Source organism: Oncorhynchus tshawytscha, linkage group LG14 (genome assembly GCF_018296145.1).
Source record: "Oncorhynchus tshawytscha isolate Ot180627B linkage group LG14, Otsh_v2.0, whole genome shotgun sequence".
NCBI lineage: Eukaryota > Metazoa > Chordata > Actinopteri > Salmoniformes > Salmonidae > Oncorhynchus > Oncorhynchus tshawytscha.
Genome location: NC_056442.1, coordinates 954594 through 976345, shown reverse-complemented (window position 1 = coordinate 976345; position 21752 = coordinate 954594). Strand labels below are relative to the sequence as shown.

Below are 21752 nucleotides of genomic sequence, written 5' to 3'. Positions count from 1 at the left end.
GTGTGTGTGTGCGGTGTCTCGTGTGTGTGTGTGTGCGGTGTCTCGTGTGTGTGTGTGTGCGGTGTCTGTGGTGTCTCTGTGTGTGTGTAAATGTATTTGTCCTTGTTGTGTGTTTTTTGTGTGTGTTAAATTGAAATATTTGTGTTTTTATGGTACTGGCTACTCATAATTGGTGTGTGTTTGCGTGTGTATATGTTATAACCTGTGTGTGTGTGTGTGTGTGTGTAGGGGCAGTATCCCAGGTGCTGGACAGCCTGGAGGAGATTCATGCTCTGACCGACTGCAGTGAGAAAGATCTGGACTTCTTACACAGCGTCTTCCAGGACCAACACCTACACACACTGCTGGACGTGAGTGGGCTACACACACGCAGGTTCATGTCAAGTCCACTAGGTGGCACTTTGACACAAGTAAAGAGCTCAGACACACCACATTATTCATTGGGAAAATTGTTTGGGAATGAAAATGCATTTTATTTCTAAAGCAACATTTAATACAAAAAGTGGTATGTGAGGAGGGATATGTAAAAGATGAGTGAATAATAATGGCTGTCTTCCCCTGGTGTTGCAGCTCTATGACCAGATCAACACCAGGTCGTCTCCTCAGATCAGGAACCCTCCCAGTGATGGAGTACAGAGAGCCAAAGAGGTGAGTGGCCTGGTCACGACATCAAGGTGGGACACCTCTTTTCTTCTGGGACTAGCGCTTGTTAAATACTTTATCTTGTTGTTTTGGTTAGTGTTTGTGGGTTTATTAATGTTTTGTATTAAGTGTTGATGCTCTTATATGATATTGTACTTCCTCTCCCTCCTCTTATCCTGTAGGTACTGGAGACAATCTCCTGTTACCCCGACAACATGGAGGCCAAGGAACTCCGGAGGATCCTCACACAGCCACACTTCATGGTGGGCCATCTCCATCTCTCTCTGTGTGCGTGTATAAACAAATGATCATGACTGGGTCAAGCTCCTTAGTTTGTCCACTATAGACCCCAGGTAGAGAGGGAGTAATCTGTTAGATTAGCAAAACTGAGGGGAGGGGCTGTCAGGTGTAGCAGCCAGGGTTATGGGTGGGGCTAGTGAGGCTGCAGACATCCTGCTCCGCCCACCCAGCCCTAGCTGTTACTGCCAACAAAAGAACAGAATAAAAAAGCTCCCTCTGCTTTTCCTAATCTTTCTCTCTCTATTCTCTCTTCATCTCATCTCTGGTGTCAAGTAGACAGAGTTTTGCATTTTAAAGCCAATTTCCTGCAATTCTATGTTTTTTGCCATGGCTGATGCTGGGTTATTTTACTCAAACATAACATCTATACTGCTAAATTAATTGTTTTTGGAATATTCCATTCTTCCTGACTATCTAGCTTTTATTTTGGTGATCAGTTGTTCTCAAAGACTATAATGTAAAAATATATTGGTGCATTACCTTTTCTAAATACTTTATCTGTTTTTAGTCTGAACTTTTTCCATCACAAATGTGTATTTGGACTTAGGCGACCCTAAAAAATGATTTGGTGGCCCCAAGGATTTCAATGGCAGAAGATTCTGTGCTTGTCTGTTACAGTTTAAGCTGAAATATGTCACTTTTGGGCGACCTGACCAAATTCACATAGAAATGTTAGTTATCGATCTGTCATTCTCATTGAAAGCAAGTCTAAGAAGCGCTACATCTGTTCTATGTGCACTATTTCTATGCTTCCAATTCTGAAGTTTCGTGTTTGCATCTTTTACTTTAGTTTTTTTACACCAGCTTCAAACAGCCATTTTTGGATATTGAAAATATATTTCAGTGGTTTAGATGGTACAATGATTCTCCAAACCAGACTTTCTTGTTTTGTCACATAAACTGAAATTAGGCGAACTATTCAAACTTTAGCAACCAGGAAATGATTTGTGCATAGTGCACCTTTTTAAAGCTAAGTTGTGTTTGGTTCTCCATCCTCTTACCTTAGTCTCTGACCCACAGGGTGTTTCTGTACTGACATCTCAACGCTAGAGCCCTCTGCTTTTCGCTCAGCCTACAGACTGACACAGTGGCCTGGATATAAAGAAGGGGGGTCCCCCTTCCCTGGTGACCAAGATAAAAAATAAAAAGAACGTATATCCCATCTGGATACAAGTGTTTTTGTGTAGACCCATAGTAGTTTACCCAGTCCTTTAGTCACTCATGTTTCATTAAGGAAGACCAAGCAAATACGTCTTAAGTAGAAACCAGCTAACACTGTTACACACTTACAATAAGCCAAGTGTGACCAATAATACAGGGTGAGTTCGTTGAGTTCGTGCCTTGTGCGCCCCCTGTTGTTTAAAAGGCCATATTACACACTCATTGTCTGCTGTAGGTGTCTGTGTGAGGGTGTGTCTTATTGTGTGTGTGTGTAGGCCTTGCTCCAGACCCATGACGTGGTGGCCCATGAGGTGTACAGTGACGAGGCTCTGAGGGTGACCCCCCCGCCCACCTCACCCTACCTGAACGGAGACTCTCCCGAGAGCACCAACGGGGACATGGACCTGGAGAACGTGACTCGAGTACGCCTGGTTCAGTTCCAGAAGAACACTGACGAACCTATGGTACGACACACACAAACACCGACCACACACATTTACTGAGTCTTCCTATTTGACCTTTCACCCATGACCTCTTCAGGGCATCACTCTGAAGATGAACGATCTGAACCACTGCATCGTGGCCCGTATCATGCACGGAGGAATGATCCACAGACAAGGTACAGTACACTTTTGGAATATGCCGTACACCTGACCACAAACAGACCCACATTCACCCTCTGTCTTCTTGTAGGTACGCTGCATGTCGGCGATGAGATCAGAGAGATCAACGGGATCAGCGTTGCCAATCAGACTGTAGAACAGCTGCAGAAGATGCTGGTGTGTTGTCCAATCAGATTCTCTCGTTCTCACCATTGTCCAATCAGCTAGTTTTGTCTTTACACAGTACTACAGTACGTGTGTATCAGTGGAAGGCTCTTATTGGTTGTGATCATTTGATGATAATGTTGTGTCCCCACAGAGGGAAATGCGAGGGAGTGTTACCTTTAAGATCGTACCCAGCTACCGGTCACAGTCCATGTCTTGTGAGGTATGGACCGATTCTCTTGTGTCTCTAGAAAATCAGGTAAATGAGGTAAAGAAGCGTTCTATTCTTCAGGTATAAGTCATTTTTTGTTGGTATGTTTTTCACGTTTTTTTGTTCATGTGTGTCTGCAGAAAGAGTCCCCCGACCTATCCAGACAGTCGCCAGCGAACGGCCATGCTAGTGTCACTAGCTCCATCCTGGTGAGGAGCTGTGGCTCGATATCGCTTCTGTCAGATGAATCTATAGTGCTGTATTAGATGTGTGTTAACTCTGTGTGTGCTTGTAGGATCTGCCCTCTACCATCCAGCCTAAAGGACGACAGGTGAGAGCTATAGACTTCCCTGACTCCTCCACTCCCTCTCTTCTCTGATGTCTGACTCCTCCTCTCACATGGCTTTGTCTAGACCAGGGACACCATTTGCTTGTTTTTGTGTGTGTGTACGTCTGTGTGTACGTGTGTACGTCTGTGTGTACGTGTGTACGTCTGTGTGTGTGTGTACGTGTGTGTGTGTACGTCTGTGTGTGTACGTGTACGTCTGTGTGTGTGTGTACGTCTGTGTGTGTGTGTACGTCTGTGTGTGTGTGTACGTCTGTGTGTGTGTGTGTGTACGTCTGTGTGTGTACGTCTGTGTGTGTGTACGTGTGTGTGTGTGTGTGTGTACGTCTGTGTGTGTGTGTACGTCTGTGTGTACGTCTGTGTGTACGTCTGTGTGTGTGCGTACGTCTGTGTGTGTGTCTGTGTGTGTGTCGTACGTCTGTGTGTGTACGTACGTCTGTGTGTGTACGTCTGTGTGTGTGCGTACGTCTGTGTGTGTGCGTACGTGTGTGTGCGTACGTCTGTGTGTGCGTACGTCTGTGTGTGTGCGTACGTCTGTGTGTGTGCGTACGTCTGTGTGTGTGCGTACGTCTGTGTGTGTGCGTACGTCTGTGTGTGTGTGTGTGTGCGTACGTCGTGTGTGTGTGTGTGCGTACGTCTGTGTGTGTGTGTACGTCTGTGTGTGTGCGTACGTCTGTGTGTGTCTGTGTGTCTGTACGTCTGTGTGTGTGTGTGTGTACGTCTGTGTGTGTGTGTACGTCTGTGTGTGTGTGTACGTCTGTGTGTGTGTGTACGTCTGTGTGTGTGTGTGTGTGTGTACGTCTGTGTGTGTGTGTACGTCTGTGTGTGTGTGTGTGTGTACGTCTGTGTGTGCGTACGTCTGTGTGTGCGTACGTCTGTGTGCGTGCGTCTGTGTGTGTGCGTGCGTGTGCGTGTGTGTGTGCGTACGTGTGTGTGCGTGCGTACTGTGTGTGTGTGCGTACGTCTGTGTGTGTGTACGTCTGTGTGTGCGTACGTCTGTGTGTCTGTACGTCTGTGTGTGTACGTCTGTGTGTCTGTACGTCTGTGTGTCTGTACGTCTGTGTGTGTACGTCTGTGTGTGTGTACGTCTGTGTGTACGTCTGTGTGTGTGTGTACGTCTGTGTGTGCGTCTGTGTGTGTGTACGTGTGTGTACGTCTGTGTGTGTGTGTACGTGTGTGTGCGTGTGTGTGTGTCCGTCTGCGTGTGTGTGTGTCCGTCTGCGTGTGTGTGTACGTCTGTGTGTGTGTGTGTACGTCTGTGTGTGTACGTGTGTGTGTGTGCGTGTGTGTGTGTGTACGTCTGTGTGTGTGTGTACGTCTGTGTGTGTACGTCTGTGTGTGTGTGTACGTCTGTGTGTGTACGTGTGTGTGTACGTGTGTGTGTGTGTGTACGTCTGTGTGTGTGTGTACGTCTGTGTGTACGTGTGTGTGTGTACGTCTCTGTGTGTGTGTACGTGTGTGTGTACGTCGTCTGTGTGTGTGTGTACGTACTGTGTGTGTGTGTGTGTGTGTACGTGTGTGTGTGTGTGTGTACGTGTGTGTGTGTGTGTACGTGTGTGTGTGTGTACGTCTGTGTGTGTGTACGTCTGTGTGTGTACGTCTGTGTGTGTGTACGTCTGTGTGTGTCTGTACGTCTGTGTGTGTGTGTACGTCTGTGTGTGTGTGTACGTCTGTGTGTACGTGTGTGTGTGTACGTCTCTGTGTGTGTGTACGTGTGTGTACGTCTGTGTGTGTGTGTACGTCTGTGTACGTCTGTGTACGTCTGTGTGTACGTCTGTGTGTACGTCTGTGTGTACGTCTGTGTGTGTGTGTACGTGTGTGTGTGTGTACGTCTGCGTGTGTCTGTACGTGTGTGTGTGTACGTCTGTGTGTGTGCGTACGTCTGTGTGTGTGCGTACGTCTGTGTGTGTGCGTACGTCTGTGTGTGCGTACGTCTGTGTGTGTGCGTACGTCTGTGTGTGTGCGTACGTCTGTGTGTGTGTACGTCTGTGTGTGTGCGTACGTCTGTGTGTGTGTGTGTCGTGTGTGTGTGTGTGCGTACGTCTGTGTGTGTGCGTACGTCTGTGTGTGTGCGTACGTGTGTGCGTACGTCTGTGTGTGTGTGTACGTATGTGTGCGTGTGCGTACGTGTGTGTGTGTGTGTGTGCGTACGTCTGTGTGTGTGTGCGTACGTGTGTGTGTGTGTGTACGTCTGTCTGTGTGTGTCTGTGTGTCTGTACGTCTGTGTGTGTGTGTGTGTGTGTGTGTGTGTACGTCTGTGTGTGTGTGTACGTCTGTGTGTGTGTGTACGTCTGTGTGTGTGTGTACGTCTGTGTGTGTGTGTACGTCTGTGTGTGTGTGTACGTCTGTGTGTGTGTGTACGTCTGTGTGTGTGTGTACGTCTGTGTGTGTGTGTACGTCTGTGTGTGTGTGTACGTCTGTGTGTGTGTGTGTACGTCTGTGTGTGTGCGTACGTCTGTGTGTGCGTACGTGTGTGTGTGCGTACGTGTGTGCGTACGTGTGTGCGTGCGTACGTGTGTGCGTGCGTACGTGTGTTCGTGCGTACGTCTGTGTGTGTGCGTACGTCGTGTGTGCGTACGTCGTCTGTGTGTGTCTGTACGTCGTGTGTGTGTGTGTGCGTCTGTGTGTCTGTACGTCTGTGTGTCTGTACGTCTGTGTGTGTCTGTACGTCTGTGTGTGTGTGTGTACGTCTGTGTGTGTACGTCTGTGTGTGTGTGTACGTCTGTGTGTGCGTCTGTGTGTGTGTACGTGTGTGTACGTCTGTGTGTGTGTGTACGTGTGTGTGCGTGTGTGTGTGTCCGTCTGCGTGTGTGTGTGTGTACGTCTGTGTGTGTGTACGTCTGTGTGTGTGTACGTCTGTGTGTGTGTGTACGTGTGTGTGTACGTCTGTGTGTACGTCTGTGTGTGTGTGTACGTCTGTGTGTACGTGTGTACGTCTGTGTGTGTACGTCTGTGTGTGTGTGTACGTCTGTGTGCGTGTACGTCTGTGTGTGTACGTCTGTGTGTGTGTGTACGTCTGTGTGTGTGTGTACGTCTGTGTGTGTACGTCTGTGTGTGTGTGTACGTCTGTGTGTGCGTCTGTGTGTGTGTACGTGTGTGTACGTCTGTGTGTGTGTACGTGTGTGTACGTGTGTGTACGTGTGTGTGCGTACGTCTGTGTGTGTGTGTCCGTCTGCGTGTGTGTGTACGTCTGTGTGTGTACGTCTGTGTGTGTGTGTCTGTGTGTGTGTACGTCTGTGTGTGTGTACGTCTGTGTGTGTGTGTGTATGTGTGTGTGTGTGTACGTCTGTGTGTGTGTACGTCTGTGTGTGTGTGTGTGTACGTCTGTGTGTGTGTGTACGTCTGTGTGTGTGTACGTCTGTGTGTGTGTGTACGTCTGTGTGTGTGTGTGTACGTCTGTGTGTGTGTGTACGTCTGTGTGTGTGTGTACGTGTGTGTAAGTCTGTGTGTGTGTGTACGTGTGTGTGTGTGTGCGTCTGTGTACGTGTGTGTGTGTGTGCGTCTGTGTGTACGTCTGTGTGTGTGTGTGCGTACGTGTGTGTGCGTACGTGTGTGTGCGTACGTGTGTGTGTCCGTCTGCGTGTGTGTGTGTCCGTCTGCGTGTGTGTGTGTCCGTCTGCGTGTGTGTGTCCGTCTGTGTGTGTGTGTGTACGTCTGTGTGTGTGTACGTCTGTGTGTGTGTGTGTACGTCTGTGTGTGTGTGTACGTCTGTGTGTGTGTGTACGTCTGTGTGTGTGTGTACGTCTGTGTGTGTACGTCTGTGTGTGTGTGTACGTCTGTGTGTGTGTGCGTCTGTGTGTACGTCTGTGTGTGTGTGCGTACGTGTGTGTGCGTACGTGTGTGCGTGCGTACGTGTGTGCGTGCTGCGTCTGTGTGTGTGTGTGTGCGTACGTCTGTGTGTGTCTGTACGTCTGTGTGTGTGTACGTACGTCTGTGTGTCTGTACGTCTGTGTGTCTGTACGTCTGTGTGTCTGTACGTCTGTGTGTCTGTACGTCTGTGTGTCTGTACGTCTGTGTGTCTGTACGTCTGTGTGTGTGTGTACGTCTGTGTGTGTACGTCTGTGTGTGTGTGTACGTGTGTGTACGTCTGTGTGTGTGTGTGTACGTGTGTGTGCGTGTGTGTGTGTCCGTCTGCGTGTGTGTGTGTGTCCGTCTGCGTGTGTGTGTACGTCTGTGTGCGTCTGTGTGTGTGTACGTCTGTGTGTGTGTACGTCTGTGTGTGTGTACGTCTGTGTGTGTGTGTACGTCTGTGTGTGTGTACGTCTGTGTGTGTGTACGTCTGTGTGTGTGTACGTCTGTGTGTCTGTACGTCTGTGTGTACGTCTGTGTGTGTACGTCTGTGTGTGTGTGTACGTGTGTGTACGTCTGTGTGTGTGTGTGTACGTGTGTGTACGTGTGTGTGTGTACGTGTGTGTGCGTGTGTGTGTGTCCGTCTGCGTGTGTGTGTGTCCGTCTGCGTGTGTGTGTGTCCGTCTGCGTGTGTGTGTCCGTCTGTGTGTGTGTGTGTGTACGTCTGTGTGTGTGTGTGTACGTCTGTGTGTGTGTGTACGTCTGTGTGTGTGTGTACGTCTGTGTGTGTGTGTACGTCTGTGTGTGTGTGTACGTCTGTGTGTTTGTGTGCGTCTGTGTGTACGTCTGTGTGTGTGTGTGTACGTCTGTGTGTGTGTGTACGTGTGTGTGTGTGCGTGTGTGTGTGTGTGTGTGTGTGTGTGTGTGTGTGTGTGTGTGTGTGTGTGTCCGTCTGCGTGTGTGTGTGTGTGTACGTCTGCGTCTGTGTGTGTCTGTGTGTGTGTGTACGTCTGTGTGTGCGTACTTCTGTGTGTGCGTACTTCTGTGTGTGCGTACGTACGTGTGTGTACGTACGTGTGTGCGTACGTACGTGTGTGCGTACGTACGTGTGTGCGTACGTACGTGTGTGCGTACGTACGTGTGTGCGTACGTACGTGTGTGCGTACGTACGTGTGTGCGTACGTACGTGTGTGCGTACGTGTGTGTACGTACGTGTGTGTGTGTACGTGTGTGTGTGTGTACGTACGTGTGTGTGTACGTCGTGTGTGTGTGTGTACGTGTGTGCGTACGTCGTGTGTGTGTGTGTGTGTGCGTACGTCGTGTGTGTGTGTGTGTGTGTGTACGTGTGTGTGTGTGTGTGTGTGTGTGTGTGTGTGTACGTCTGTGTGTGTGTGTGTGTGTGTGTGTGTACGTCTGTGTGTGTGTGTGTGTGTACGTCTGTGTGTGTGTGTGTACGTCTGTGTGTGTGTGTGTACGTCTGTGTGTGTACGTGTGTGCGTCTGTGTGTACGTCTGTGCGTGTGTGTGTACGTCTCTGCGTGTCTGTACGTCTGTGTGCATGTGTGTGTGTACGTCTGTGTGTGTGTGTACGTCTGTGTGTGTGTACGTCTGTGTGTGTGTACGTCTGTGCGTGTGTGTGTACGTGTGTGTGTGTGTGTGTGTGTGTGTGTGTGTGTGTGTGTGTGTGTGTGTGTGTGTACGTCTGTGTGTGTGTGTGTATGTCTGTGTGTGTGTGTATGTCTGTGTGTGTGTGTGTGTGTGTATGTCTGTGTGTGTGTACGTCTGTGTGTGTGTGTGTGTGTACGTCTGTGTGTGTGTGTGTACGTCTGTGTGTGTGTGTGTACACGTCTGTGTGTGGGTGTGTGTGGTGTGTGTGTGTGTGTGTGTACACACGCCTGCGTGTGTGTGTGTGTGTCTGTGCGTGTGTATAAATCTGTGTATGTGTTAAACATAATTTGGATCCATGTCATCTTAAATAACCCCTGCATGTATTAAAGGGATACTTTGTGATTTTGGCAATGAAGCCCTTTATCTACTTCCCCAGAATCAGTGGAACTTGTGGATACCATTTGTATGTCTCTGCATGCAGTTTGAAGGAAGTTGCTAACTAGCTCTAGTGCAGTTGCTAACAAGTGTTAGTGCATTGACTTTAGACTTCGTCATTGCGCTAACGCTAGTTAGCATTGGCTGACATAAATACCTCCAACTTCCTTCATATGATATCCATGACTGTGGAGAAGTAGATAAAGGGCCTCATTGCAAAGTCTCCCTGTCGTAGCCTGTCTCTCTGTCGTAGCCTGTCTCCCTGTCGTAGCCTGTCTCCCTGTCGTAGCCTGTCTCCCTGTCGTAGCCTGTCTCCCTGTCGTAGCCTGTCTCCCTGTCGTAGCCTGTCTCCCTGTCTCCCGTAGCCTGTCTGCCTGTCGTAGCCTGTCTCCCTGTCGTAGCCTGTCTCCCTGTCGTAGCCTGTCTCCCTGTCGTAGCCTGTCTCCCTGTCGTAGCCTGTCTCCCTGTCGTAGCCCGTCCTACTCACTCTCACCTCCTTTGTCGATGTCCCGTATGATTTCTACTGCATGATGTGTGTGTGATGCTCTCAACCCCCTAGATCTCCAGACCTGTCATCAAGGACAAAATGTCCATCAAGGTAAGATCTCTCAGTGGATCCAAGTAGCAGTAGATCCCATGCAGTATGTCCCTCATTGTAGCTCTTGTAGATTCAACATTAGCTGGCGTCCATAATCCCCCTCCATTAAAATGGTTGGTCGTTTGCGCGTAAGATGTAGCCAATCGGGGGCAAACAGAACGATTAAAATGGTAAAGCTTTCTTTGATGTTGCCTTATTTGCTTTCTCTTTTTCGCCCGACTCTTCTTCTTCTCTCCTCCGCCTCTTTGCTTCTTGTTTACTTTGTCGATTGTGGCCATTTCGACCAATCAGTGTCCCGTACAGCTCTCGTTAGGAGCTTGATCAATCAAAATCACCTCTTTCCTCCATACCTCCAGCTTGATCAATCAGTCCCCCTATTCTCTCCCAGATCAGCGGGCCTAACCAATCACATTCCTCGGTTTCCTCCCTCAGATCTACGTGCGTGCCCAGTTTGAGTACGACCCCGCCAAGGATGACCTCATTCCCTGTAAGGAGGCCGGGATCCGCTTCCGGGTGGGTGACATCATCCAGATCATCAGTAAGGACGACCACAACTGGTGGCAGGGCAAGCTGGAGAACACTAAGAACGGAACCGCAGGGCTCATACCGTCACCAGAACTACAGGAGTGGTGAGGACAGAACTAGAGGTCGACCGATTATGATTTTTCAACGCCGATACCGATTATTGGAGGACCAAAAAAGCCAATACTGATTTAATCGGACGATTTAAAAAAAGAAAAAGAAAGTGCTGTTTGAATGAATGTTTACGCGCCTGCTTCTGCCTACCACCACCGTCAGATACTTGTATGCTCAGTCAGATAATCTGGGGCGGCAGGGTAGCCTCGTGGTTAGAGAGTTGGACTGGTAACCGGAAGGTTGCAAGTTCGAACCCCCGAGCTGACAAGGTACAAATCTGTCCTTTCTGCCCCTGAACGAGGCAGTTAACCCACCGTCGTCATTGAAAATAAGAATGTGTTCTTAACTGACTTGCCTAGTTAAATAAAGGTATAAAATTAATCGGCCATTCCGATTAATCGGCCGACCTCTAGACAGAACCCATGGAACCCATACTGTAAAACCCAGCAGGGTTGGTGCTTCCGTTCCAATTCCATTTCCAATTCAGGAAGTGGATTGAAATTACAATGCAAGAATTGCAAAAAATCCTCATAGAAAAATATGCAGTGCTTTTCCCAAATGTTAAGCAGAAATTTGACTCAATCCCTGGTCTTTGGTTTTGAGGGCCGTTAATTAAAATAACTATAATAATCAGTGAAGTATCTTTATCCCCCCAGGCGTGTGGCGTGCATAGCCATGGAGAAGACTAAGCAGGAGCAGCAGGCCAGCTGTACCTGGTTTGGGAAGAAGAAGAAACAGTACAAAGACAAGTACCTGGCCAAGCACAACGCAGGTACACACACACACACACACACACAGCATGTTTTAATAATACAATCAGAAACCAATTCTTTATTCTGTGGAACCGTGTGTGTAAAAGTGTTTGGCTTGACATGTTGGCTATAAGATATTCCAAGTGTTCCAGATGTTTCCATTGTATTTTATATTGTATGATGCATTCAGATGTTATATCCCAGATATTCTCTTGCAGCTTTATTCACTGGCCAAAATATAGTCTCAATTCTGAATTGAGTATTTTTCTTATTGTATAATAAAAACATTCCCGGTCTGTAGAGCTAAATGCTTAGCTTACTACTGTACTGTCTGTGGAATGGTTTCCAACTGAATCTGACTAATGCTGCATGCTCTTCCCCCAGAACAGGCCCCTTTCCTCCCTCAAAGAGCTCCTCTCTAAACGTTGTCTCAATGTTGACTCAATGTTACATGTCTAACGCTCCTGCCATTAACAACCTGGCCTCCCGAGTCCAAGCTATGTACTGTAATGTTTTTAATTTACCTTTTCTTCTATTAACCCTCCCCTCCCTCCTTCCCTCTGTTCTGTCCATCTTTCATGCGTCTCTTACCCAAATGGCTTGGCTGCATGTAAGTAACTCTGAATGATGCACTCCTCCGTTTCTCTCCCTCGATCCTCAACTTTATTCACGCTATTTTCCTTGTTTGACGTCAGTCCACAGTTTGAACTTCTGTCTCGCTGTTTCATTTGTTCTTCCTCGTTTTGGGTTTTATGTGTCCTGGTTTGTCCTTCTCTCACAGACCTGAAGTATTGAACTTGTGATGTAAAATAATTCCAATCACACGTAGGCCCTTTAGATGGCAAAAACAAATCGCAATCTTTTTCACACTGTTATCAGTAAACTTTTTTCAGCGATCCATTCTTTATTTAAGCCATTCATTTGATTCACCTTCCTGTGCTGTGCACTACAGACGACCCACTTCCATTGTGTCTGTGTTCCATCATTCCTATGGCTCTCAGTGAACATCTCTAATGCCTTTCACCTTCTCTGTTTCAGTGTTTGACCAACTAGACCTGGTCACGTATGAAGAGGTGGTGAAACTGCCTGCATTCAAGAGGAAAACGCTTGTTTTGTTGGGTACGTTAGACGGATGGTTCTTAGGTAGTATTAACTAGAGGTCGACCGATTATGATTTTTCAACACCGATACCGATTATTGGAGGACCCAAAAAAAGCCGATATTGATTTAATCGGCCAATTTTTAAAATTGTATTTATTTCTAATAATGACAATTACAACAATACTGAATGAACACTTATTTTAACTTAATATAATACATCAATAAAATCAATTTAGCCTCATAAATATGTTCAATTTGGTTTAAATAATGCAAAAACAAAGTGTTGGAGAAGAAAGTAAAAGTGCAATATGTGCCATGTAAAAAAGCTAACGTTTAAGTTCCTTGCTCAGAACATGAGAACATATGAAAGCTGGTGGTTCCTTTTAACATGAGTCTTCAATATTCCCAGGTAAGAAGTTAGTTATTATTGGAATCATAGGACTATTTCCCTCTATACCATTTGTATTTCATATACCTTTGACTATTGGATATTCTTATAAACACTTTAGTATTGCCAGTGTAACAGTATAGCTTCCGTCCCTCTCCTCGACCCTACCTGGGCTCGAACCAGGAACACATCGACAACAGCCACCCTCGAAGCATCGTTTACCCATCGCTCCACAAAATCCGCGTCCCTTGCAGAGCAAGGGGAACAACCACTCCAAGTCTCAGAGCGAGTGACGTCACCGATTGAAACGCTATTAGCGCGCACCCCGCTAACTAGCTAGCCATTTCACATCGGTTACACCAGCCTAATATCAGGAGTTGATAGGCTTGAAGTCATAAACAGCTCAATGCTTGAAGCATTGTGAAGAGCTGCTGGCTAATGCACGAAAGTGCTGTTTGAATGAATGCTTACGAGCCTGCTGCTGCCTACCATTGCTCAGTCAGACTGCTTTATCAAATATCAAATCATAGACTTAATTATAACATAATAACACACAGAAATACGAGCCTTAGGTCATTAATATGGTCAAATCCAGAAATGATCATTTCGAAAACAAAACGTTTATTCTTTCAGTGAAATACTACCATGGAAATGTCCTGTATTACCAAATCATGAGAGAGCAAACCACACACAAGTCAGAGTTATCATAAAGTCCATCTTTAATTATATGAGCTTCACCATAGCCCTGTGACTCTCAGATCAATTCAGTGTCCATAAATTAATTCTCTGAGTGTGCTTACAAAACAGTTCCTAGTATCATTTATAGCCAAGACACACATAGCCAGACAGCATTGGCTATAAATTATCGTTCAGTTTGGTCTCCTAAACCAAAGTTCTTATCTCGTTCTTGGTACCACTTAGAACCAAAACATTACCTCATCCAATGGCATATATCAATTGTCAATTCTAGACACTCCCATCAAAAATACAATCCCTCCTGGACAAGCTCAGGGAGAGAAGAGTGAGCCTCTAGGTCAAGATAAGGGCAACCTCAGAGGGAACATACAATGGTTCCAGACACTGCCATCCTCCTCTCCCCAATGGGAAAAGTAGGGAGTGACTGGCACACAGACATTGTGGAGCCAAGAGATAATTGGTTCCCTTCACATGGTTTAAAAGATACGTTTACATATGAAGACAAGCCTGACCTCTCCCCTCTCTGGGGCCCAAGTAACTTTTTCCCACATAAGCATACTTATGAAAATTGATAAAAACATATTTATCAATGTTACCTAAATAATTCTGATTCTACTACCACAATACGGAACCATTCCGTATTTTATCTAATGGGTAGCATCCCTAAGTCTAAATATTGCTATTACATTGTACAACCTTCAATGTTATGTCAGAATTATGTACAATTCTGGTAAATTAATTACGGCCTTTGTTAGAAATAAATGGACTTCACACAGTTCGCAACGAGCCAGGCGGCCCAAACTGCTGCATATACCCTGACTGCTTGCACAGAACGCAAGAGAATTTCCCTAGTTATAAGAAATTCATGTTAGCAGGCAATATTAACTAAATATGCAGGTTTAAAAAATATATACTTGTGTATTGATTTTCAAGAAAGGCATTGATGTTTATGGTTAGGTTTGGTGCAACGACAGTGCTAAATCCTCACCGTTTGGTGAAGTAGGCTGTGAATCGATGAGAAATTAACAGGCACCGCATCGATTATATGCAATGCAGGACACGCTAGATAAACTAGTAATATCATCAACCATGTGTAGTTAACTAGTGATTATGTGAAGGATGATTGTTTTTTATAAGTTTAATGCTAGCTAGCAACTTACCTTGGCTTCTTGCTGCCCTCGCGTAACAGGTAGTCAGCCTGCCATGCAGGCTCCTCGTGGAGTGCAATGTAAGGCAGGTGGTTAGAGCGTTGGACTAGTAACCTGAATGTTGCAAAAACGAATACCCGAGTTGACAAGGTAAAAATCTGTCTTTCTGCCCCGGAACAAGGCAGTTAACCCACTGTTCCTAGGCCGTCATTGAAAATAAGAATGTGTTCTTATTAACTGACTTGCCTAGTTAAATAAAGGTGTAATAATAATAATAATCGGCCAAATCGGTGTCCAAAAATACCGATTTCCGATTGTTATGAAATCTTGAAATTGTCCCTAATTAATCAGCCATTCCGATAAATCGTTCGGCCTCTAGTGTTAACTAAAGGGGAACAGTTGACAACACATTATTTAACGTCTCTGTCTCATTGTCAAATGTGTGTCTCTCTTCCCAGGGGCCCATGGAGTTGGCAGGAGGCACATCAAGAACACGCTCATCACTAAGCACCCAGACCGATTTGCCTACCCCATTCCTCGTAAGAGACCTACTACCACTACCACTGTTACTACCACTACCACTGTTACTACCACCACTACTACTACTACTACTACTACTACTACCACCACTACTACTACTACTACTACTACCACCACTACTACTACTACCACCACCACCACTACCACTACTACCACTACTACCACTACTACCACTACTACTACCACTACTACTACTACTACTACTACTACCACTACTACTACTACCACTACTACTACCACCACCACTACTACTACTACCACCACTACTACCACTACTACTACCGCTACCACCACTACCACCGCTACTACTACTACCACTCCTACCACCGCTACTACCACTACTGCCACCGCTACTACCACTACTGCCACTACTACCACTACTACCACTACTGCCACCGCTACTGCCACTACTGCCACTACTGCCACCGCTACTACCACTACTACCACCGCTACTACCACTACTACCACTACTGCCACCACTACCACCGCTACTGCCACTACTACCACCGCTACTACCACTACTACCACCGCTACTGCCGCTACTACCACTGCTAATATTACTACCACTACTACCACCGCTACTGCCACTACTACCACTGCTACTACTACTACCACCGCTACTACCACTACCACCGCTACTACCACTACCACCGCTACTACAACTACTACCACTACCACCACTACTACCACGCTACTACCACTACCACAACTACTACCACCACTACTACTGCTACTACCACTACCACAACTACTACCACCACTACCACCACTACTACCGCTACGACAACTACTACCACCACTACTACCACTACCGCTACTACCACCACCACTACCACTACTACCACCACCACTGCTACCGCTACTACTGCTACTACCACAACCACTACTACCGCTACTACTGCCACTACCTCCACTGCTACCACCGCTACTACCACCACTAATACCACCGCCACCGCTACTACCACCACCACCACTACTACCACCACCACCACTAATACCACTACTACCACTACTACCACCCCTACATGGACATCTATGTACTAAGAGAAGACTTGAGTGTAGGAACCTCCATTCAGGTTCTATCACTTACCCCTCCCTAATTCTCTCCCCCCCTTTCCCTCTTTCGCTCCCCCCTTTCCCTCTCTCTCTCCCTCCCATTCCCCCTCTCTCCCTCCCATTCCCCTCTCTCCCTCCCTTTCCCCTCTCTCTCCCTCCCTTTCTACCACTACCACTGTTACTACCACCACTACTACTACTACTACTACTACCACCACTACTACTACTACTACTACTACTACCACTACCACCACTACTACTACTACCACCACTACCACCACCACCACTACCACTACCACCGCTACTACCACTACCACCGCTACTACCGCTACTACTACCACTACTACCACTACTACTACTACTACTACTACTACCACTACTACTACTACCACTACTACTACCACCACCACTACTACTACTACCACCACTACTACCACTACTACCGCTACCACCACTACCACCGCTACTACTACTACCACCACCGCTACTACCACTCCTACCACCGCTACTACCGCTACTACTACCACTACTACTACTACCACCACTACTACCACTACCACTACTACTACCACCACTACTACCACCACTACTACTACTACCACCACTACTACCACTACCACTACTGCTACCACCATTGCTACCACTACTACTACCGCTACCACCACTACCACCGCTACTACTACTACCACCACCGCTACTACCACTCCTACCACCACTACTGCCACCGCTACTACCACTACTGCCACTACTACCACTACTGCCACCGCTACTGCCACTACTACCACTACTGCCACCGCTACTACCACTACTACCACCGCTACTACCACTACTACCACTACTGCCACCACTACCACCGCTACTGCCACTACTACCACCGCTACTGCCACTACTACCACCGCTACTGCCGCTACTACCACTGCTAATATTACTACCACTACTACCACCGCTACTGCCACTACTACCACTGCTACTACTACTACCACCGCTACTACCACTACCACCGCTACTACCACTACCACCGCTACTACAACTACTACCACTACCACCACTACTACCGCTACTACCACTACCACAACTACTACCACCACTACTACAGCTACTACCACTACCACAACTACTACCACCACTACCACCACTACTACCGCTACGACAACTACTACCACCACTACTACCGCTACTACCACCACTACCGCTACTACCACCACCACTACCACTACTACCACCACCACTGCTACCGCTACTACTGCTACTACCACAACCACTACTACCGCTACTACTGCCACTACCACCACTGCTACCACCGCTACTACCACCACTAATACCACCGCCACCGCTACTACCACCACCACCACTACTACCACCACCACCACTAATACCACTACTACCACCCCTACATGGACATCTATGTACTAAGAGAAGACTTGAGTGTAGGAACCTCCATTCAGGTTCTATCACTTACCCCTCCCTAATTCTCTCCCCCCCTTTCCCTCTTTCGCTCCCCCTTTCCCTCTCTCTCTCCCTCCCATTCCCCCTCTCTCCCTCCCATTCCCCCTCTCTCCCTCCCTTTCCCTCTCTCTCCCTCCCTTTCCCTCTCTCTCTCTCTCCCTCCCATTCCCCCTCTCTCCCTCCCTTTCCCCCGCTCTCTCCCTCCCATTCCCTCTCTCTCCCTCCCATTCCCCCTCTCTCCCTCCCTTTCCCTCTCTCTCCCTGTCTTTCCCTCTCTCTCTCCCATTCCCCCTCTCTCCCTCCCTTTCCCGCTCTCTCCCTCCCATTCCCCCTCTCTCTCTCTCCCATTCCCCCTCTCTCCCTCCCATTCCCCCTCTCTCCCTCCCTTTCCCTCTCTCCCTGTCTTTCCCTCTCTCCCTCCCATTCCCCCTCTCTCCCTCCCATTCCCCCTCTCTCCCTCCCATTCCCCTCTCTCCCTCCCATTCCCCCTCTCTCCTCCCATTCCCCCTCTCTCTCTCCCATTCCCCCTCTCTCCCTCCCTTTCCCTCTCTCTCTCCCTCCCCACAGACACAACCAGACCTCCAAAGAAGGACGAGGAGAATGGGAAGAACTACTACTTTGTGACACATGACCAGATGATGCAGGACATCAGTAACAATGACTACCTGGAGTACGGTAGTCACGAGGACGCCATGTACGGCACGCGGCTAGAGACCATCCGCCAGATCCACCAGCAGGGTATGATCTCCATACTGGATGTGGAACCACAGGTAGGTGTGAGGTGGGGATGGGCGGGCAGGGTTTGTCTGTGTGTGGGGTTGTCTGTGTGTGAGGTAGGGTTGGGTGGGGTTGTCTGTGTGTGGGGTGGGGTTGGGTGGGCGGGCGGGGTTGTCTGTGTGTGAGGTGGGGATGGGGGATGGGGGTGGGTGGGGTTGTCTGTGTGTGGGCGGGCGGGTGGGGTTGTCTGTGTGTGAGGTGGGGTTGTCTGTGTGTGAGGTGGGGATGGGTGGGGTTGTCTGTGTGTGTGGGGGGGGTGGGTGGGCGGGCGGGCGGGGTTGTCTGTGTGTGGTGTTGTCTGTCTGAGCTGGGGGTGGGTGGGGTCTGTCTGTGAGGTGGGGTGTGTGGGGTTGTCTGTCTGAGGTGGGGGTGGGTGGGGTTGTCTGTCTGAGGTGGGGGGTGGGTGGGGTTGTCTGTCTGAGGTGGGGGGTGTGTCCAGTATATATTAAGCAGTATATATTCCACCGGCAGAAAATCAGTGATGGTGGAATGCTGATCTAATGTTAACTTTTATGCCTTTCCCTTAACCTAAATATACCTGACCTTAACTCAAACATTAACTCTAACCTAACCCTCTCTCTTAAACCTAACCTTCATCTCTTCAGTTTTTGTTCTGCCAGTTGAATATACACTTCCTGTTTATTAATACTGTGGAGAGTTTTTAAATGTAGCTCACTAGTCAGTTTTCTGTCAGTCATCTCTTGTTTCTCTTCAGGCACTCAAGGTGTTGAGGACGGCTGAGTTTGCCCCTTACGTTGTGTTCATCGCAGCTCCCACCATCACCCCTGGAATGAACGAGGTTAGGGCCAAAACACACTGCTACTGTGTCCGTCATGTTTTGGGTTGTGTTTTTGCTGTGGTGAAAGTCCATCCCACTGCCTGTGTCCTGTCTGCATTCCTGTTGATTTTTCTTTGGCATGCCTTTCTCCTTGCACCCAAGCTTCCCAAGTGGTGCAGGAAACTGCCTGTAAGTACTGGATATGTACAAGTAGGTTAGCTCATATACACTCCTTTTATAGGTGTGTGTATTGTGTTTGTGTGTAAATGGTTTGTTTTTGAGTATACTAAGATCCTCCCAGAGTCCCATTTCATATTTTTTTCCATTGTGTGACTCGACCCTTCCCACAATCCCTGGAAGGAGGGTAGTTTCTTCCCCTGTTATTCTGACTCTTTCTTCCCTCTCCTCCTCCCTTTAGGATGACTCCCTCCAGCGGCTGCAGAAGGAGTCCGAGGGCCTCCAGAAGACCTACGCCCATTACTTCGACCAGACCGTCATCAACAACGAGATCGACGACACCATCCGTCTGCTGGAGGAGGCTGTGAACCTGGTGTGTACCACCGCTCAGTGGGTTCCTGTGTCCTGGGTTTATTAACCCCTGAACCCAGACCAACCAACACCAAACTCTGACTGTCGTCCCCCATTCCCCAACAAACCCCGGTTTTCTTTTACAATGCATCTCTGTGGAACATCTCTGTGGAACATCTCTGTGGAACATCTCTGTGGAACATCTCTGTGAAAACCGTGTGGATGAAGGAAAAAGGACTGATACCGCCTCTGAAACCTCAGTCAGTCCTCCTGAAGAAAAACAGTGACTTCTGTCGTCTTCCTCTCCACTCCTTACTGACTGCCTCAAAGGCACATCGTTGTGTGTGTGTATATATATACATATACATACATATATATATATAATATAAAAATTATGAATATGGTCCTGTTCTTAGAGTTGAATGAAAGGGAGGGGGAGGGGCATTTTCTACCTTATTTCTTTTTGTATCGTTACAGCGACAGCTGTCTGAGGCGAGATAGTGAGGAGGACAGATGTGACACACGGTGATGGGTGTTTGTTGCTGTTTTCCTTGTATAAGGCATTTCCTATGGTCGTCAGTCGGAAGCTTGCCGTGTGACCCCCTGACCCCTTACTCCTATTGGCCGCCTCATACTCTTCGTGCTCCGCCCCTCAGAGACAGCGGAGGTCCCTCTCGCACGGTCGCCGCTGCCGCAGTGACACCACGTCCTATTGGGCGGATAGAAAAGCACAGTGAACACCCCTCCCCCTATCCCTTTCCTTTTATTTATTTCATAGGTCCCTGTATCTGTCAATCAAATCGTTGAAGGAGCACCCCCTGAAGTCTCTTCATTCACTACATACCCTGTTTGTTTACATCTCAGTTTGCACAATGGAGAGAACAGGTGCTCTCCCCCCCCTCTGTTTCTTTCTCTCTCTCTTTCTCTCTGTAAAGCGATGATTCTCCTCGGTCAGAGCGTGTGCTTGGTCATCGCCAAAGCACGGGTGTCCAAGCCAGAGGGCATCCCTCTTATCTGGATGAACGGACAGGAGGAGGGAAGAAAACAACAATCCAACGCGGTCACCATGCATGCGGCTGGGGCAGAAGACTCTGACTCCTATGCACCCCCCCCAGTCCTGCAGGCCCATAAGAGTGAGCCGTGTATGTAAATGGTCCCTATTTGATATGTTGTGGGAATGGGAGGGGATACGGAGTGGGACGTCCAATCCTATAGGTCCGCCATTTCAGAACTGTGTCGTCTTAAAAGAGTATTACTGTTTTAAGTTCAATGGAAGGAGATGCATTTTTATGGTGTGTAAATGTTTCAGTGGTTCGTAAGTCATATGAGTGATGCCAAGAGCCAGTGTGTGTATAATAATAATACTAAAAGAGCTCATTGTGACAAACTCTTTATAACACTTTACTTGCGGTGACATGACATAGCGCCTTATGAGCACTGTCGTAAAAAGGGCGTAGTGCCTGTCTGAACTGTTGTAGCATAAAAAAAGAAACTGCTTTGTCATGCTTCTGACAGTGTGTTATGTAGGGGTTATGTCTCTCTGCCTGGAGTAAAGTGTTACCATTTTAAGACCTGTGTAAAGTTCCCTCTGCAAATGACAAGCAGCTCTTCGGTATGAAATGTTGTTCTTTTTCTGTTTTGTAAAAAATATATTTCATTTTAAGTGTTGTCAAAGTAAACTGCCTTTGGGTTCTGTCTCATAAGTCCCTAAAGTCTCTAGTGTACACCTCTACTGTGTGTGCGTGTGGACGGGTTTGGCCCTATGTGTGGACTGTGGCAATAGGTGTGGATGGGTGGTTGTGTGTGTGATGCAATGCAGTAGTCTGCTTATACTGAACATTATGGTCATGCAAGTGCTTCCATTGACCACAAGATGTCAGTCTCTGTCCTGTCAGACATTGTCCACTAGAATGCAGTCTTTCTGTACTGTCAGACATTGTCCACTAGATGGCAGTCTATCTGTACTGTCAGATTATTTATGTATTTATTTATTTTACCTTTATTTAACTAGGCAGGTCAGTTAAGAACAAATTCTTATTTACAATGACGG

At 47.6% G+C, this 21752-nt stretch overlaps 1 protein-coding gene across 19 annotated transcripts in view; it reads left to right on the top strand.

The window, feature by feature from the left end:
- The window catches only part of LOC112238013 (peripheral plasma membrane protein CASK-like), a 63319-nt gene extending 41915 nt beyond the window's left edge, over positions 1 to 21404 (top strand). For 7 of the 19 annotated variants that reach the window (XM_042296685.1, XM_042296687.1, XM_042296684.1 and 4 more), the window contains 17 exons: positions 229 to 350; positions 571 to 648; positions 825 to 905; positions 2379 to 2567; positions 2644 to 2722; positions 2797 to 2882; positions 3025 to 3129; positions 3222 to 3290; positions 3377 to 3412; positions 9818 to 9856; positions 10289 to 10485; positions 11149 to 11264; positions 12283 to 12363; positions 15036 to 15116; positions 18187 to 18389; positions 19091 to 19195; positions 19593 to 21404. In XM_042296685.1, coding sequence (XP_042152619.1) covers positions 229 to 350; positions 571 to 648; positions 825 to 905; positions 2379 to 2567; positions 2644 to 2722; positions 2797 to 2882; positions 3025 to 3129; positions 3222 to 3290; positions 3377 to 3412; positions 9818 to 9856; positions 10289 to 10485; positions 11149 to 11264; positions 12283 to 12363; positions 15036 to 15116; positions 18187 to 18389; positions 19091 to 19195; positions 19593 to 19769 — 1844 coding nt within the window. In that variant the 3' untranslated portion in view covers positions 19770 to 21404. The remainder of the gene's footprint in view (positions 1 to 228; positions 351 to 570; positions 649 to 824; positions 906 to 2378; positions 2568 to 2643; positions 2723 to 2796; positions 2883 to 3024; positions 3130 to 3221; positions 3291 to 3376; positions 3413 to 9817; positions 9857 to 10288; positions 10486 to 11148; positions 11265 to 12282; positions 12364 to 15035; positions 15117 to 18186; positions 18390 to 19090; positions 19196 to 19592) is intronic. The other 12 variants (XM_042296695.1, XM_042296693.1, XM_042296701.1 and 9 more) reach the window with 10 other exon arrangements.
- Positions 21405 to 21752: the final 348 nt, after the last annotated feature.